Source organism: Microcaecilia unicolor, chromosome 10 (assembly GCF_901765095.1).
Source record: "Microcaecilia unicolor chromosome 10, aMicUni1.1, whole genome shotgun sequence".
NCBI classification, from domain to species: Eukaryota; Metazoa; Chordata; class Amphibia; order Gymnophiona; family Siphonopidae; genus Microcaecilia; species Microcaecilia unicolor.
This window is the reverse complement of record NC_044040.1, coordinates 48373952-48393581: the sequence shown is the minus strand read 5'-3', so window position 1 is coordinate 48393581 and position 19630 is coordinate 48373952. Positions and strand designations below refer to the sequence as shown.

Genomic DNA, 19630 nt, shown 5'->3' with positions numbered 1-19630 from the left:
AATCACAAATCCCTTCTTATCTAATGTAGATACACTAAGCATATTGCAAACTGCTTGGGGAATATACAAGACATCACTTACAGGAATTTCTTTAACTTCATTAGACACTTTGCATTTTAAGAATCCAATACCTTTTGCTTGGATCTTAGCAGTCCCTGCGTTTGCAGTTTTAAGAATACCTTCCTCTGGACACATTTCCTGAAAGAAATCCTTACAATTGGTTAAATGGCATGTGCTCCCCGAATCCAAAATCCAAGTACTTTCATTTGAATTATTATTTACCATAGTCAAAGATTTTTCTGCCATTAGAAAACCCTTGTGTTTATCTTTGTCCTTCATACATTTCCTGGTTTGAAAATTCTTTAGTTCCATTGGCTTAGGTGAGCTAGAGGGAGTGTTTTGTGTTTCCTTACACCATTTAGATACATGTCCCTCCTTTCCACATGAGTAGCAAATCAGCTTGCCCTTGGGTGGAGTTTTCCCATAGCTCCGCCTTCCTCTGTTCTTTGCCAAGAAATTTGTTTCATTTCTCTCTGACTGACTTTGAGAACACATCTCCTCAGAATCATTTATTATGCATTCCTGCCTTAGTTTTGATGTTGCCTGTTCAAAAGATTGCCCTTCAATGGCCTCATTTACAGACCTAAAAACATCAAACTTCTTTGATAGTGAGGTAAAAAGAAATGCTCTTTTCAATGCATCACACATGGGAATTCCAGAAAGTTCTAACTTTTGAAATGAAGACATAAGATACATAATGTGATCATTACATTTACTTTTATCCCTTAATTTGGTTTCATTCAACTCTGCCAACCAAATTGGTTGCTGCTTTGCATATGTAGTTGCATACATAGTTCTCAGTTTATATAAAATGTCCTTTGGTGTATCTTTTCCCTCCACTAATATGGCTTGTTTCTCTGAGAGAGCTTCCAAAAGCATGCACTTCACATAATAGTTTGCATTGTCCCATTCAGCCATATTTTCAGCTGTTCTGTCTTGGTCTAAGCATATATTTAATCTTTTTGCTCGAAGGAGACATATGAATCTTAGTTCCCACTGCTGATAATTAAACTCAGTTAATTTTGGCACCTTGAGAGAATAGAAAAATGGTGAATTTCCTCCCTCAGCCATTTTCTTAGCCTTCTGTCTGCTGTGTGGGGGGAGAGAGAGACAGACTGAATCTTTCCTTTAAAACTTAAGAGAAAAATGTGGCCTTTTTTTCTGCCTGGTAATATTTCTCTTCTTTTTCAATTCCTGGACCCTGGGCCCATAACCCTTTTGTTGGATTATTTGTAGTAAATAATTAGCAGATTTTAGTACACACAGCTTCAGCTTTAGAAATGTTAATTTCTTTCTTCATCTCTCTCTCATTCACCCCTGAATAATTCACTGCTGAGTCACTTTAAAGTTGAAGTAACAAAACATCTGTTTACTCACAGTTTGTAGTTAGATTATAATCAGACAGGCTTATATATACATATTACTATACATTTGTATTATCAGCTCCTTCCATGTGCTTAGATGGTAATGGATGCTCACACCACCATAGATCCTCTCAGGTTAGGAGAGATCATGAGCTCCATGTGCTCCATGTGCTGCATGTGCTGCATCTAACCCCCACAGGAAGTTGCATAGCTGTGTGACCTCTCTAAGTAATTCACATCAGAGGTCACAGAGTAATCACAGAGAAATAATAGGTGACAGGCAATGCATGTAAAATACAATTACATTCCAACATAAACTATCGCTGTGGCAGGTCACCGGTCAGTGCACCTGATACAAGGGCTGGACCTGCTATGGTGACTGCAGTCATGTATGGATTCCCTCACTATGGCTGCAAATGTGAGTGCTTGGTACTGATCTTCTTTCTTCTCCATCCGGGTGTGGACCCCCTAGAGCAATTCAGCTCATCTTTAGCATAGATACCTGGCCATCATCTTCAGGTCCTCAATCCGCTTGGAAAAGGAGAGAGGGGGAAAGATAGGTTGACCAGAGGTTCCTTTATGCTACGTTGCTGGGTCCATCGTGGACTATGTGGGTTGACAGGACCTGCTTCCCAGGATTGCACGTGTATGGGCTCAGCCTCCTAGTACTGTCTTCTGGGCTGATGTATCTCTGGCTTGAGGTGGTGAGGGGGGGGGGGGGGCAGGGTTCCTGTGTGGGGGTTCTATTGCCAATGTTTGGCATTCTGGCAGCCAATCATTGAGGAGGAATAATAAAATACCTGCTCAGAGCCCTGTTTAGCATGCATTTGCATGTAATTTAGCATGTTGTTTCATGTCTTTAGCGCCTTTAGCACCCACGTTTGCTTCTGGTCATCTGCCCATAAGTGCATACTAACTGCCCAACACACAGTTAATGCATGACCACTTACCACTTCCTAAATAGGAGGTGCTATGTGCTTCCATATGAACAAGGAGCAGGCACTTTACGTTAATCTGAGTGTTAACACACGACCTGCAATAAAAAAATAGTGAAAGCACCCCCAATAGCTGCCATTTACTAAACCGCTGTAAAAATTGCAGTTACCATGACTTAATGTGAGATTTTACGGCATGGTAGCTGCATATTTAACATGGCAGCTATTGCAGGTGTTTCTACTATTTTTTATTGCAGGTCATGCATTAACATTCAGATTAACACGAGGTGCCTGCTTCCACTTAGAGCGGAAGCTCTTAGCACTTCCAGTAAGTGATCTCACGTTATCCCTTGTATTAGGCAGTCAACATGTGGTAAGTGCAGTGCAGCACCTTAACAGCCGAAATCCTTCCACACCTACTCTGTGCCCTTGCCACGCCCTCTGACACACAAAACACTTTTAACACCAGGTTTTACGCAAAGTCCCTTAACTCGGCTCTGTGTCAGCAGTTAACATGGCGTAAATCAGGCATTAATCCCCAGATTCTATATAGGTTGCCAAAATTTGGACGCACAGGGCAGATGCGCATGTAAATTAATTAGTTAACAATGATTGGAGCTAATTGGCAACAATTTGCATTTGAGCACGCATCTGCTGTAGTTGCTATTCTGTAACATTGGCGCCTAACTTTTCTATCGAGGTACTCAAAAGGGGCGTTGCCATGGGGAGGAGCATGGGCGGATCAAGGGGCATAACTAGAAGTTAGACAAATGTTATAGAATACTGTCATTTGTGTGCTCAACTCCTGAAAATCAGGCGCCAGCATTTGTACCAGGGTTCAGCATGCGTAAATGCTGTCACCTAAAAGTTGGATACGGCAATCCGCTGCAAGAGCTATTCTATAAAGGGCACTTTGCGTGAAGCGCCCTCTGTAAAATGCTAATTTAGCATAGATCTTTCCAGTACCATTTACTGAATCTGGCCCCAAGTGCTTAACGTGGTTTAGTAAAAGGGCCCCTAAATTAAAAGCTATTGCGTGGTAAAATCATGCATTAAGCCTTGGTAACTGCAAATTTCACCGTGTAAAAGGGCCACCAAATGACCTCTAAAACTGTAGATGATATTTGCTTGGCAAGATCATTTGAATTACGCTGTGCATATTTGAATTAGCATTTTTATGTGCCGTTACTTGTCCAACATTCTTTATGCTAATGATGAATAGCAATAGTAAATACTTGCTTAGCATTTTGTATTTGTCACGAAACGCCTAGCCACCTGCCTGGGGTTACCCTGTGGCCACTTAAGAGGGTCTATCCCCAGCACAGCTCTGGTCTGCCTGCACCTGCCGCTTGTGCTCTGCACCCTTGTCCCACTGACTGGGTCATGACCGCCTCTGGGCAAGTCTCTCGCTCTCCAGTTATCCCCAGTGATTTCTAGGTTACTAGAGCCACACTCCCAGTGGTCTCACAGTTCCCAGAAAGCACTAAGATCCAACACACAAATCACAAGGATTCTTTATCAGTCCAGACAGAGAGGCAATAAACTAAATATTGTTTATTGTCTTAAAAATTGAACAGTGGAAGAAACAAAGTGCAATTAGCAAACAATAACAGGTAACTGAAATAAGGATTAATTATAACACTAACTAAACATTTGCATACTGTCTAAACAGGACATATAATTCACCAAACCTTAGCAAAGAGATCTGTCTGTCTTTTCTCCCGGGCTAAGACTGAAACAACAACCAGCAACAACTGTTGGGTAATTTCAAACTCCAGGCCAATCAGAGCACAGTTAACAAGTTTTAAAAGTATACTGCTCACAGTACTGTAGATTCACTTCTTCACTAAGTGAATCTAAAAGAGGGCATGCACTTTTCTATAACAGCTTTAACATAAAACATGCACCACCTGCTGGCCAAACTAGAGAAATGCCTTTCAAGAGTTAATAAAGGCAATTTTACAGGTTTAAAACACACTGTTCTGTCACAGGATTCAAGCAGTGAGGCTTATTCAGAATGAACATTTTCCATTTCTGTGCCTCTGAGAAAAAAATCTTTATTGACTATGGTCCATAATGTTACATGTGTGCCTACTTCCAATTTCAAGATGAATGGCTATAGCTGCTATTGGTGCATACATAGCTCCCAAACTGTAGAGAATATTAATGTCACAGAGTTAATGCCTGGCGAATAGGAGCATAAGAAAGTGGTGTATGATAACCAAGACAATCAGTTACTGAGCCAAGACTATAATGCAAAATCATAAGTGGTATTTCCCACTGTCATCGTGTTTCCCTTGTTTCCCAGTGTCTTCGTGTTATCTTTTTGCATACAGAATGCTGTTGTGTCATTATGAGATATTGTTTTGGTTCCAGTGTAATAAGTATGAGGAAAAATTAGATGCTAAAATTTAACACAAATTTGTAAAAAAAAAAAAATAAAAAGTTAACTTCCTGTGCAGTAAGCAAAATTATGATATTGGAAATTTAAAAAAATATATGCTAACACAAAAGATGTGCTAAAATAGAAGTAAAATGGTGAGAGAGTCACATCACATCATGCAGCCAGTTGGTGATGGCATATCAAGAGATGATGTTTCTCACTATGACCCAGTGAATTCACTCTTACCCCCTCAACCATGATCTGTTGACTACAATAGAATGTCTACCTTTACATGGGCTCTGTGATAAGAGAATACTGACCATTTAACCCTACTCTCTGTTTTCTTTTAACCAGTTTATAATCCACAATAGAGCATTACCTCTTATCCCATGACCCTCTAATTTCTTCTGGAGTCTTTCATGTTGTACTTTGTCAAATGCCTTTTGAAAATCCAGATACACAATATTGACCGGCTCACCTTTATCCACATGTTTGTTCTCCCCTTCAAAGAAATGTAGTAGATTGGTAAGGCAAGATTTCCCTTGACAAAATCCATGTTTGGCTTTGTTTTATTAATCCATGTTTATTTATATGCTCTGTAATTTTGTTCTTTATAATTGTCTCTACTATTTTGCCTGGCACCAACACAGGCTCACCAGTCTATAATTTCCCAGATCACCTCTAGAACACTTTTTAAAAACTGGCGTTACATTGGCCACCCTCCAGTCTTCCAATATACCGTGCTTAATTTTAGAGATTATTTATTTTATTTATTTTTGTTATATTTGTACCCCGCGCTTTGTTATATTTGTACTCCGCACTTTCCCACTCATGGCAGGCTCAATGAGGCTTACATGGGGCAATGGAGGGTTAAGTGACTTGCCCAGAGTCACAAGGAGCTGCCTGTGCCTGAAGTGGGACTTGAACTCAGTTCCTCAGTTCCCCAGGACCAAAGTCCACCACCCTAAGCACTAGGCCACTCCTCCTCCTAACAATAGTTTTACAAGTTCATTTTTCAGTTCTATCAGTATTCTGGAATGTATACCATCCAGCCCAGGTGATTTGCTACTCTTCGATTTGTCAAATTGCCCCATTACATCTTCCATATTTTCAGAGATTTGATTCAGTTTCTCTGACTCGTCAACATTGAATACTATTTCTGGTATTGTTATCTCTCCCACATCTTCCTTGGTGAAGACTGAAGCAAAGAATTCATTTAATCTCTCCGCTATAGCCTTGTCTTCCCTGAATGCCTTTTACCCTTCTGTCATCTCTTGCCAGTTTCTTGCTTCTAATATACCTAAAAAACGTTTTACTATATGTTTTTGCCTCCAACACAATCTTCTTTTCAAAGTCTCTCTTTGCCTTCCTTATCAGCACTTTGCATTTGACTTGCCATTCCTTATGCTGTTTCCTATTATTTTCAGTCAGATCCTTCTTCCATTTTCTGAAGGATTTTCTTGTAGCTCTAATAGCTTCGTTTAGCTCACTTTTTAACCATGCCGGCTGTCGTTTGGCCTTCCTTCCTTCCTCCTTTTTTAATACATGGAATATATTGGGCCTGGGCTTCCAGGATAGTATTTTGAACAGCATCCACACACCTGATGTAAATTTTTGACCTTTGCAGCTGCTCCTCTAAGTGTTTTTTTTTATTACTGTTCTTCTTATTTTATCATATTCTGCTTTTTTGAAAGTTAAATGCTAATGGATTGGATTTCCTGTGTGTACTTACTCCAGAGCTTTTATCAAATCTGTTCATGCTATGATCACTATTGCCAAGCGTCCCCAGCACCATTACCTCCTGCACCAAATCATATGCTCCACTAAGGACTAGGTCTAGAATTGTTCCTCCTGTTGTTGGTTCCTGAACCAGCTGCTCCATAAAGAAGTCCTTGATTTCATCAAAGAATGTTTCTTCCTTGGCATGCCTTGATGTACACGTACCCATTGGCGTACCAAGGGGGGGGGGCGGTCCACCCCGGGTGCAGCGCCCCCCCTCCGGTGCAGCACGACCCCCCCCGGCGAAAGAACCCCCCCCGAGTGCACGCCGCTGGGGGGGGTGCCGCGCGCCGGTCAGCGTCATTCGTTTCCATGCTCCCTCTGACCCGGAACAGGAAGTAACCTGTTCCGGGGCAGAGGGAGCATGGAAATGAACGACGCTGACAGGCGCGCGGCACCCCCCACAGCGGCGTGCACTCGGGGGGGGGGTTCTTTCGCCGGGGGGGGGGGGTCGTGCGGCACCGGGGGGGGGGGGGCGCTGCACCCGGGGGGGGGGGGGGGGGGGGACGAAGCGCATTGGGGATCCACCCCGGGTGTCAGCCCCTCTAGGAACGCCACTGCACGTACCCAATCAATATTGGGGTAATTGAAATCACCCATTATTACTGTGTTCCCCAGTTTGTTAGCCTCCCAAATTTCTGATAAGATTTCTACATCTGTCTGTTCATCCTGACCAGGTGGATGGTAGTACACTCCTATCACTATCCTTTTTCCCTTTACTCATGGAATTTCTATCCATAGGGATTCCAAGATGTGTTTTATGTCCCTCAAAATTTTTAGTCTATTTGATTCAAGGCCCTCCTTAACATATAATACTAGCCCTCCACCAATTTGGTCCACCCTATCACTGCAATATAATTTTGTACTCTGGTATGACAGTATCCCACTGGTTATCATCCTTCCACCAGGTCTCTTACTTTGGAGGCTTTCTAATGTTTATAGCTTGTTTTAATTTAATGATATTTGTGTATTCTGTTTTATTTTTATATTTGTGGCTCACCTGTTTTCTTTGAGCTTGTTAAGTTGTATTTGATGTTTTACCTTTGGATCCACCAAGAACAAGGTTAACTTGGATCTGTAGAATATAAATTCTTTTAATTAATTAAACAATCAACGACTATCTAGCCTTCAGAAAAATATTGAAGACCCATCTCTTCAAGAAAGCTTACCTTAACGACCCAACTTAACTTTTTAAGCCCACCCACATGACTCCTGTCCTGACGATTATCATACCATGTCTCCCAATCTCCTTATACTCATCCCCCAGTCTTTTCTTCTCCATCCTCCCTACTCCATACCCCTCCCAATCTCTTTTCCTTTTGCTCATCCTGTCTTTGTTTACCTCCCCATGTTCAATTTACATATCCTTAAAACCCCACTATTACTATGTTTACTACAATTTGTAATATCCTCCTTCAAGACTTTGTAATTGTATTTACTATGTAAGCCGCATTGAACCTGCTATGTGTGGGAAAGCACGGGGTACAAATGTAATAAATAAATAAATAAAGATGCTCCTGATATATCACGTTTGCTTTTTTAATATGTTGTTTATAGAGGTGTTATCAGCAGAGCCAGCGTTAGCATTGATGTTATCCTGTTCAAGCACAGAGAATAGTATCCTCTGAGACTGGAGGTATATGTTCACCCCAGAGTGGAAGCACTATTTACAAGCCACTCCAGTTCCTCCGAGGTTGGGGAATCCCTCACATGCTGCCATGGCAGTCCTGAAAAAATGGCACTCTGTGCCAGGGCTGGCTCAAGGCGTGGACCAGGTGAGGCACTAGCTCAGGGTGCCAAGCCTCAAGGGTGCCAAAAAGGCTTCCTCCTCTGCAGCGGTGAAAACCTCTGTCCCTGGGTCTGGCAATCGCCCTCTTTTTCTGTCAGACCATCCTCCCCCCAGTCTACCTTTAAATGCAGTTGTCCCCTCCCAAGCACCGGCAGCGTTTCACCAAACACTACCTGCACCAGTTCCAGCATCTTTCCTCTGCAGTGCCCCTATAGAAACAGGAAGTTATATCAAAGTGATGTGGGGTGTGGCAGATAGAAGACGTCAGAGCTGATGTGGGTAGAATTAGGTGAAATGTTGATGGTGCTGAGGAGGGGGGGAACTGCATTTAAAGATAGACCAAAGGGCATGGTGGCCTAAGAGAGAGGGGGAAGCACCAAACCAAAAGTTGGCTCAGGGCACCACAGTCCATTGAGCCAGCCCTGCTCTACCTTGTCATACTGAGTTCACATCCCTAAATCCAGCCCTTGTCATTAGGAGGTCCTTTTACCAAGGTGCACTAACAGATGTGGAGGGGCATAATCGAACGCGAACGCCCATCTCCATGGGCATCTATGTCCGAAAACGGGTATGTGAAGAGGCGGGACAGACCGTATTTTCGAAAAAAATGGACGTCCATCTTTTCTTCGTTAATACGGTTTGTGCCGGCCAAATGCATCGGATTTGTGCGGATTTGACCTGGGCGGTATCGTTTTTCAGCGATAATGGAAACCGAAGGCGCCCAGCTCAAAAATGACCAAATCCAAGGCATTGGATCATGGGAGGGGCCAGGATTCGTAGTGCACTGGTCCCCCTCATATGCCAGGACAGCAACCGGGCACCCTAGGGGGCACTTGTAAAACGTAAAAAACAAAAGTAAAATACCTCCCAAGTCCATAGCTCCCTTCCTTTGGGTGCTGAGCCCCTCAAATCCCCCCCAAAACCCACTGCCCACAACTCTACACCATTACCATAGCCCTAAGGGGTGAAGGGGGGCACCTACATGTGGGTACAGTGGGTTTTGGAGGCGGTTTGGAGGGCTCCCATTTACCAGCACAAGTGTAACAGGTAGGGGGCGGATGGGCCTGGGCCCACCTGGGTGAAGTCCACTGCACCCACTAACAGCTGCTCCAGGGACCTGCATACTGCTGTCATGGAGCTGGGTATGACATTTGAGGCTGCCATACAGGCTGGAAAAAAAGGTTTTTCAAGTTCTTTTTTTTTTGGTGGGAGGGGGTTAGTGACCACTGGGGGAGTCCGGGGGGGTCATCCCCGATTCCCTACGGTGGTCATCAGGGCAGTTGGGGCACTTTTTTGGGACTTGTTCGTGAAAAAAAGGGTAAAAAAAAAGTGACCCAAACTCGTGGTAAAACCGGCTTTTTTTTTCGATTCTCGGCCGGAGGCGGCCATCTCTCCTCAGCCGATAACCACGCCCCAGTCCCGCCTTCACCACGCCTCCGACACGCCCCCGTCAACTTTGGTCGTTCCTGCGACGGAGTGCAGTTGAAGACGACCAAAATCTGCTTTCGATTATACCGATTTGTTCGCCTACTGGAGAAAGACACCCATCTCCTGATTTGGGTCGAAATATGGGCATTTTTCTCTTTCGAAAATAAGGCTGTTAGCATGCGCTAACAATTAGTGCATGCTAAATGTTAAGACACCCATAGGAAATCCGTTAGCGTACCTTAGTAAAAGGATCCCTAGATTTGGTACAATAATCTATAGTCTTGATGCTGTAACATTTCTTTTTCTTCAATTTTTTTGTCAGTCTGCATATGTAAAAAATGAAATTCCCTCCTTTATCTGGACTGTGAGAAGGGATGTAATTGATTATCATACCTTAAGGAGGGATCAGATGCTGAACCATTATGGGAGAACTGGCTCCTTCACGACAAAAGTAAGAATAACCTTAATATTTTTTATATGATTAATGTAAATGTCATAATATGGAGCTTTGTATTTTTCCTCTAAATTACAGTTTCAAATGCAGTAATTAGTTTCTTTTCCTAATAACTTCATTTTTCTCTGTAAAATATTAGGGACAGACATTCTTTTCATTTCTCCATTTGTAGGGTTCAGTCTCTAACAGTGTACTATATATGAAGTACATTCAGCCATATTCATGTGGGATTATCCATGCTGGTCACAGAAAAGTACTCAAGGGGTCAATTTCAGGCCTCAGTTTTTCAAGGATGTTGTGCTGTGCAGTGGTCTGAAATAAAAATCCAAGTTGCTGCTTTTTCAAGATGCTGTGCGCAATGGCGTAGCTAGGGTAGTTGACACCCGGGGCCGGTCATTTTTTAACACCCCCCTCCAAAATCCAGTACTAGGCATGCCGAGAATACCAAACACTCAGGACCTATAGAGCAATTCTACCATACCATAAGCAGTCATTTCTACCAATCACATAAGGAAAAGGAAAGCACCTTTTGTGAAAGCACCTTTCATTTTCACCTATTGTGAAATGAAACCAGACAGAATAGTACAGATCGTCGATCCTGCACAGTCAATGCGAACTGAAAGCCATGTCTTTTTCACAAACACAGATACACCCTAATCCACTCTAGAATAAGTAGTAATATTTAAACTTTCTATTTAGACAAAAATTAAACTGAACCCCCAAGATGCCAGACTCTGCATACAATGCAACACCACAGAAACAAAAAATGTCCCTTAGTACTGTGCAAAATATAAAGACAGCAGATGTAAATTTGAAAAAAAACAACTAACAAATACCAATCACCACTTTACAAATCAACAAATAGAAATAAAACAAATATAGAAAATAAAATAATACCATTTTATTGGACTAATACATTTAGCTTTCAGAGGCCAAAACATCCTTCCTCAGGTCAATACAGTATAGTACTGTTACAGTATCCTATCCTGACCTGAGGAAGGGGGTTTTGTTCTCCGAAAGTTAGCCAAAATGTATTAAATTTATTAACACAGCTACAATACTACTTTATCCTAAAGCAAAAAAAATAAAAATATATATTTTATTTACAGTTTGTTGTCTATGGTTTCTGCTTTCCTCATCTTCTTTTCACTGTCTTCCTTCCATCCAGCATCTGTCTTTGGTCTCTCTCTGCCATCCAGTGTCTGCCCTCTCTGCTGTCCCCTCCATCCAATGTCTGCCCTCTCTCCCTGTTCCTTCCATCCACATCTGCCCTCTATCTCTGCCCCTGTCTGCCCTCTCTCTCTCTCCCCCTTCCATTCACTGCCTGCCCTTTCTCTCTGCCCCTTCAATCCACCATTTGCCCTCCCTCTCCCATCCATCCAGGGTCTGCCCTCCCTCTCGCTCCCCCTTCCATCAAGGATCTGCCCCTCTCTCTGCCCCTTTTTTTTCAGCCCCCAGTTCCAGCCCCACTATCCCACCAGTCCCCCGTTTCAGCCCCAGCCCTTTTCTCCCACCAGTCCCGAGCTTCAGCCCCCAGCCACTTCTCCCTGTCCCCTTTTCAGCCCCCAGTTTCAACCCCAGCCCTTTTCTCTCACCAGTCCCAAGTTTCAGCCCCAGCCACTTCTCCCTGTCTCCTTTTCAGCCCCCCAGTCCCCACAGTTTCAGCCCCTGCCCCTTTTCAGCCTTCAGTCCTAGTACTAGCCCCCTTATCCCACCTACCCTCTTTCAGCCCCCAGTTCCAGCCCCCTTCATCCACATGCCTTATATTAGGGCCCCCCTTTTCAGCCCCAGAACCATTCTCCCACCTGACCCACGCATGCCCCATTTTCCCACCAGCCCCAGGTATGGCCTCAATTTTCCCATATGGCCCCTTCTCAGACCCCAGTTCCAGCCCCCTTCTCCCATCTGAGAGCCCCTTCCCCTCCTCCCATTCGAGAACCCTCTCCCCTCCCCACCCCACCCGTTCCCTTCTCCCATCCGAGAACCCCCTCTCCACCCCTTCTAACATCCAAGAACCCCCTCCCCACCCCAGTCCCCTTCTCCCATCCAAGAACCCCAGTCCTCTCCCCAACCCCAGTCCCCTTCAACCATCCGAGAACCCCCTCCCCACCCCCTTCTCCCATCCGAGAACCCCCACCCCACTCCCATCTCCCATCTGAGTCCCCCCCTGACCCGACTCAACCCACCTACCAGCTCCGTTCTCCTGCCACCACCCTCACTGCCTTAAAAAAAAAATTGTCAAGCGCCGGCGTGGCAGGCAGCGCCTCGCGTCTGCCCTGCTAATAAAAATCTCCTCGACGTCGTCGGGCCTTCCCACACTGAGTCCCGCCCGCCCTCGCGGTAATAGGAAATTACCTCAGAGGAGGGCGGGACTCAATGTGGGAAGGCCCGTCGAGGAGATTTTTACTAGCAGGGCAGACACGAGGCGCTGCCTGCCACTCCGGCGCTTGACAATTTTTTTTTAAGGCAGGACAGGGTGGGAGCAGCGGGAGCAGAGCACCCCCCCACCCACTGACACCCGGGGCGGACCACCCCCACCGCCCCGCCCTTACTACGCCACTGGCTGTACATTTGAACTTTGAAATCAGGTTCAGGGCTAACCACCATGTAAGGAATGGCTACAGCAATGTAAAGCACCACTTTCTTCCACAATGCAATGCGTAGCTCATCTCCATTTCCTACTGAGAGTGAACCAATGAGCACAGTGGTGTACCAAGGTGGGGGCGGTTCGCCCCGGGTGCACGCCGCTGGGGGGATGCCGCGCACCATCAGCTTCATTTGTTTCCATGCTCCCTCTGCCCCGGAACAGGAAGTAACCTGTTCCGGGGCAGAGGGAGCATGGAAACGAACGAAGCTGACCGGTGCGTGGCACCCCCCAGTGGCGTGCACCCGGGGGGGGGGGGTTCTTTCGCTGGGGTGGGGTGTCCTCTCGCCGGGGGGGGGGGGGGGCGCATCGGCGATCCGCCCCGGGTGTCAGCCCCCCTAGGAACGCCACTGAATGAGCAGGAGGCAGAGGACAGAAGTTGCATGCAGTTGTGGGCACCATGCTGCATGTGTTCCTTGCATGGAGTAGCACTCTGAAACTGATCTCGATGTTCAGTTGCAGGGCACACGAGTCATAGGTAAGAAAGAAAACAGAATGGCCTTTAATTTTAATAGCCTTTTGTATGAGTGAGGTTTCCTTTTTCATACTCTTCCGTTACTTTGAATGTCTGATGCTAATCAGGAGTGCTGCTGTCTGACAGCTATGGGCCCCCAACTCTGCATGGGCCATGATGTAACTGCCTCTGGATTGCTTCAACCTTGATCCAACCTTAATATGGATCAGAAATCGAGAAAGGACTGTGTGAATGCTGTCATTTTTTTTTTTTTGCTGTGTGTTCCAGGTGATTGTAGACCATTTGTAATGTGTGTCAAAGATGAGGAAAGACAAACTTGAGTGATGAAAAGATAAAGGGGATGGGATTACATCCCTATGAGGAAATGCTAAAACAGCTAGGGCTCTTCAGCTTGGAGAAGAGACGGTTGAGGGGAGATATGATGAAGAACTAGAAAATTCTGAGTGCAGTGGAACAGGTAGACATCAATCGCTTGTTTACTCTTTAAAAAAATACTACGACTAGGGGCACACAATGAAGCTATTAAGTAGTAAATTTAAAACAAATTGGAGAATATATTTCTTCACTCAATAATTAAATTCTGGAATTTGTTACCAGAGAATGTGGTAAAAGCAGTTAGCTTAGCAGGATTTAAAAAAAGGTTTGGATAATTTCCTAAAAGAAAAGTCCATACGCCATTATTAGGATGTTTTGCTTTTCTGGGATCTTGCCAGGTACTTGTGACCTGGATTGGCCACTGTTGGAAATAGGATATAGGACTTGATGGACCTTCGGTCTGTCCCAGTAGGCAACACTTATGTTCTTATGTAAGCCATCAGAAAAATTGTGAGCAGCAACATGAGTATGAACAAGTCATGTATTTATTAAAGCACTTACACAGTGGCAGCTCATGTGCAGGTGTGGTAATGGAATTGGATCACCAAAATATTTTAATATGCCATGCAAAACAATAATGGAAAAGGATAAACCCTTTTCTTGAGCTTTGATTTGGCCAGTTTTTGATCGTGCCAGCTTCCTTGAGTACCGCGGTGATCAGATTCTCTTCTTGTTGTCTTTGTTCCGGTTCAAAATCTTGGGGAGAGCGGCTGTTCGTCATTGCTCCATCGCCGGCGTGTCTCCACCCTTCCCATCCTTGCTATCAGCTGGGCCGGCGCTGCCTCTGCTGCCCTGCTATTTCGGAGGAAGTGCCAGTCGCAGACGCCGTTCAGCTGTTGTTTGCCGTATTTAGACTGCCTTTGGGCTCAGATTCAGAAAATGAAACAGGATTGCTGGCAAGAAATACACATCTTACGTCCATATAGGATCTCTACCACAAGTCCTTGCGCAGGCCACTGAAATGTTCTATCTGCATTTGGATTCAATGAGTACAACCTGCATAGACAGGTTAATTAACTGGTTCTCCCACCACTTGAGTACCTTTCAGTTCTGCTGGAGCTGGAAAGATTGGTCAGATTGTCTTACCCAGGACCTTGATAAGCCCAAACCAAAAACTTTGTAAAAGAAGTTTTAGAAAAGTGCATGAGATTCTCTTACCATCAGAGAGGATACTGGATATTGTCCCTGTTGCCTTTTCTGCATTGACACCGCCAACCCCAGCGTGCATTTATAAATATGAAGATGAAAGCAATAGCTCTCTTCCGGGTTATCCAGTTGCTACCAGTTTGACTAATGCCATCAAAGCAAGGCAACAAATGAAGAAATCTTCAGCATTTTAAATGATGTTCCCAATCCTAACCAGGATGATGAGGATGTTAAAGGAGAAATAAAATCCTCTGGAATGCAGAGCTCTGAAAACATGAATAACAACTAAAAGAAAAATCTTTACTGCTGCTTTAAGAACTGGTCATGTCTCAGCGAGTCAAGATCCGATTCCTTGCCACTTATCTGATTAAATATTGTATTAATATTCCCTTCTTCCTCCGGTCCCTTTCTACTGTCATTGTAACTGCTTCTTTAGTTCATTGTAAGCTGCTTAGGGGCTGCTTTATGTGGTAATAGGTGGGGTATAAATGATATCAATAAATAAATAATGGAGGATATTCAACCTAATGATGATCCCTTTAGCAAAACTCCTATCAAACCATAACCTCAACCCATATATATACGCCGATGATGTGACAATATACATCCCATTCAAACAAGACACCAAAGAAATCTCAAACGAAATCAATCAAAGTCTACACATCCTGTACACATGGGCAGATGCATTCCGCCTGAAACTAAATGCAGAAAAAACCCAATGCCTGATACTCACCTCCCAATACAACAAAAATGAATTCAACGCGATAAACACACCAAACCTAAACCTCCCAATCTCAGAAACGCTAAAAATCCTTGGAGTCACTATCGACCGCCACCTAACACTCGAAACCCACGCAAACAACATAACCAAGAAGATGTTCTACTGCATGTGGAAATTGAAAAGGATAAGACCATTCTTCCCAAGATTCGTCTTCCGCAGCCTAGTGCAATCCCTCGTCCTCAGCCATCTGGATTACTGCAACTCACTATACGCAGGCTGCAAAGAGCAAATACTGAGGAAACTTCAAACAGCCCAGAACACAGCAGCCAGGCTCATCTTCGGAAAACCAAGATATGAAAGGGCAAAACCACTACAAGAGAAATTACATTGGCTTCCACTTAAGGAACACGTTGCTTTTAAAGTTTGCACATTAGTCCATAAGATCATTTACGGCGAAGCCCCAGCGTACATGTCTGATCTAATAGACCTACCACCCAGAAACGTTAAAAGATCATCCCGAACACACCTCAACCTCCACTTCCCACTTGCAAGGGCTGAAATACAAGACGCTACACGCGTCAACCTTTTCCCACATGAGCACGCAGTCTTGGAATACACTACCGCGCAACCTAAGAATGATTAACGAACAAGCTTCCTTCCGTAAACTACTGAAGACTCACCTGTTTGAAAAAACTTACGGAAAGAGCCAAAACACATAGAGTCCATACTCACTGTTCATCAATGCAACATACATCCACTTCTGATCCCTCATCCCGTAATCCAGTCAATCATACATTTATTCACGGAACTATGTACACCATATGTCTTTGTGTCTAACACTGCCCTTTTAGTTTCCCACTGTCTCCTTCCAATGTATCTATGTTGATGTCCCATTGTTATATTCCTAATGATTTTCGAATGTCTTGCACAACTCTGTACAATGTAAATCCATAACCAAGTTGTAACAAATGTATTTCCATTATTCATATCTTATTGTAAGCCACACTGAGCCTGCAAAAAGGTGGGAAAATGTGGGATACAAATGCAATAAATAAATAAATAAATAAATAAGTAGAGGGAGGGTGAGAGAAGTACTAATAGTGGTATGGAGGAGAGGGCAGAAAGCATATGGGACAGGTTTAAAAATCTCAGGGAGTCTTTTACTAAGTTGCACTAGCATTTTTAGTGCACACTAAACACTAGAGACACCCATAGGAATATTAGGGTGTCTCTAGTGTTTATAGCATGCATATTTTTAGCACACACCAAAAACGCTAGTGCAGCTTAGTAAAATACCCCCTCAATATGTATACTTTTGGAAGAAAGGTGGGAGAGGGGAGATAGGATAAAGATGTTTAAATATCTACGTGATATAGGTGCACAAGTGGTGAGACTCTTTCAGTTGAAAGGAAGGCTCTAGAATGAGGGGGCATAGGATGAAGGTGAAAGGGGACAGACTCAGAAGTAACATGAGGAAATACTTCTTCACAGAAAGGATGATGAATTTGTGGAACAAGTACATAGGATCTCTAAAGGAGTGAAAAGGAGAGTAGTGGCCTCATTTTCGAAAGAGAAGGACGTCCATCTTTCGACATAAATCGGAAGATGGACGTCCTTCTCCAGGGGACTTCCAAATCGGTATAATCGAAGCCTGATTTTGGACGTCTCCAACTGCAGTCCGTCGCAAGGACGTCCAGATTGTAAGCTCTTTGAGCAGGGACTGTCTTTCTTCTATGTTTGTGCAGCGCTGCGTATGCCTTGTAGCGCTATAGAAATGCTAAATAGTAGTAGTAGTAGTTCAAGGAGGCGTGTCGGAGGCATAGCGATGGTGGGACTTGGGCGTGCCTAACACTTGGACATCTTTGACCCATAAAGGATGTCCCTGACGAACACTTGGACGTTTTCACCCAGACGTGTTTTTCTTATGAATAAGGCACAAAAAGGTGCTCGAAATGACCACATGACGATCGGAGAGAATTGGGGATGGCTTCCCGTTACTCCCCCAGTGGTCACTAACCCCCTCCCACCCTCAAAAAACATCTTTAAAAATATGCCGTGCCAGCCTCAGATGTCATACTCAGGTCCCTGACAGCGCATGCAGGTCCCAGGAGCAGTTTTAGTGGGTACTGCAGTACACTTCAGACAAGCGGACCCAGGCCCATACCCCCCTACCTGTTATATTTGTGGAGGAAACAGCGAGCTCTCCAAAACCCACTGTACCCATATATAGGTGTCCCCTTTACTTGTAAGGGCTATGGTAGTGGTGTTCAGTTGTGTGTAGTGGGTTTTGGGGGGGGGGGGTTGGGGGGCTCAGTACACAAGGTAAGGGAGCTATGTTCCTGGGAGCATTTTATGAAGTCCACTGCAGTGCCCTCTGGGGTGCCTGGTTGGTGTCCTGGCATGTCAGGGGGACCAGTGCACTACAAGTGCTGGCTCCTCCCACGCCCAGATGGCTTGCATTAGGACATTTTTGACATGGACGTCTTTGGTTTCGAAAATCGCTGAAAGTCAGGAACATCCATGTCTAGGCACGTCCAAATTTAAGGATTTGGACGTCTCTGACAGTATTTTTGAAATGAAAGATGGACGTCCATCTTGTTTCGAAAATACGGGTTTCCCCACCTCTGGATTTCGCCGTTTTGCAAGGACGTCCAAATCGCAACTTGGATGTCCCTTTCAAAAATGCCCCTCTAGATGTCATGGACTAGCAGACTGGATAGGCCATATGGTTTTTATCTGCCCTCATTTTACTCTGTTTCTATGCGGCTGGAGAATGAAACAATTTACATATATTGTTCTGAGTATGGCTGAGCAGTTGGACTGGTTAAATCATTGGCGAGCCCCCCCCCCCCCCCCCCATCTGCTTTATCCAGCACTTGCCGTGGCTCTCATGTTGAAATGTGTTTGCTAGTTTGGCCCTTCTTCAAAAATTGTGATCCCTCCAATAACTAATCCATACACAGTAGGAAAATGAAATCCCAAATTGGACTTTATGGTCTTCCACATGAAAACTGAGGCCTCAGATAAATGACGTGGGTTTTTTAAGAGGAAGAATGTTAGGAGAGCTTTCATTTCACCTTCTTCCTTTGTTTGTGCTTTCACCTTAAAGGGCACAGTGTGCTATTTCCTTGAGTTCTGTTTCTTCAGCAAATACATTAGGAGCCATTTTTTAAATTCCTGTCAGGACTACCAGTCCAGGAATCTTTGTTTCTGTTGATTGGTAGTGTTGTCTTATTGTAAGCATTATTACTGGCAGCCATAGCAACCTGGCTTTGTTTGCTAGTAGGATAACAGTCACTCTAAATCTAATTATTTGAAATGTCACAGCGCTTGAAAGGCTGAGTATCACAATGACAGAAATAAGAGAACTTAGTGATTTGCTGACAAAACAACAAGAGTAGATTGTATAATGTCAAATAGTTATAAAAAAACAGGCTAAATTCTGTTTCAAAGAATCAGAATTGTTTAGTGTATATGCTGTGCGTGTGTCGTGCTGCACATACTCTACAGTTCCAAGTTCATTTCTATTATATATATTTCTATGATTTATCATTTTTATTAATTTTCTGCAAACTTAAACAGGTACATTCTGTTAAGTGAAATACAGCCATTAAGAACATTACTGTTACAAACTAAAATAAATTCATTTTTCATAACATATATTGGCTTCATTAGACCCCTATATGAGGGGAGGGGGTAGGAATTTAGTGAAGATATAATATAACAATTTGTTACAGCCTTAAAAGAAAATGTGTCGCCGTGATTCTCATTTACTATTCAAAGTCTCCATCATTGTTTTGCGTCTAGGAAAGACTTAAGCTGATCAGGCATATAAAAGACATATTTTATCTGATTTTACCTTAGAATACATTTACATGGATATACCAAGAGGAAAGATCCTCCTAATTCTATTGTCTTTAACTTCATTGATAGAAACATTTTCCTTCTTTGTTGAATGACTTTTGTCACATCAGGATAAAGCCAAATTTTTTCTCCTCCAAAATTATGATTCGCTGATTTAAAGTAAAGTCTCATGATTGAATTTAAGTCTTGTTGAAATACAAAAGACACAATCAG

At 43.8% G+C, this 19630-nt stretch overlaps 1 protein-coding gene across 1 annotated transcript in view; it reads left to right on the top strand.

The window, feature by feature from the left end:
• Positions 1-19630, top strand: part of TTLL8 (tubulin tyrosine ligase like 8) — a 141101-nt gene that overhangs the window by 21016 nt on the left and 100455 nt on the right. The window contains exon 7 of the mRNA XM_030216801.1: positions 10061-10189. Within this exon, the coding sequence (XP_030072661.1) occupies positions 10061-10189 (129 nt within the window). The remainder of the gene's footprint in view (positions 1-10060; positions 10190-19630) is intronic.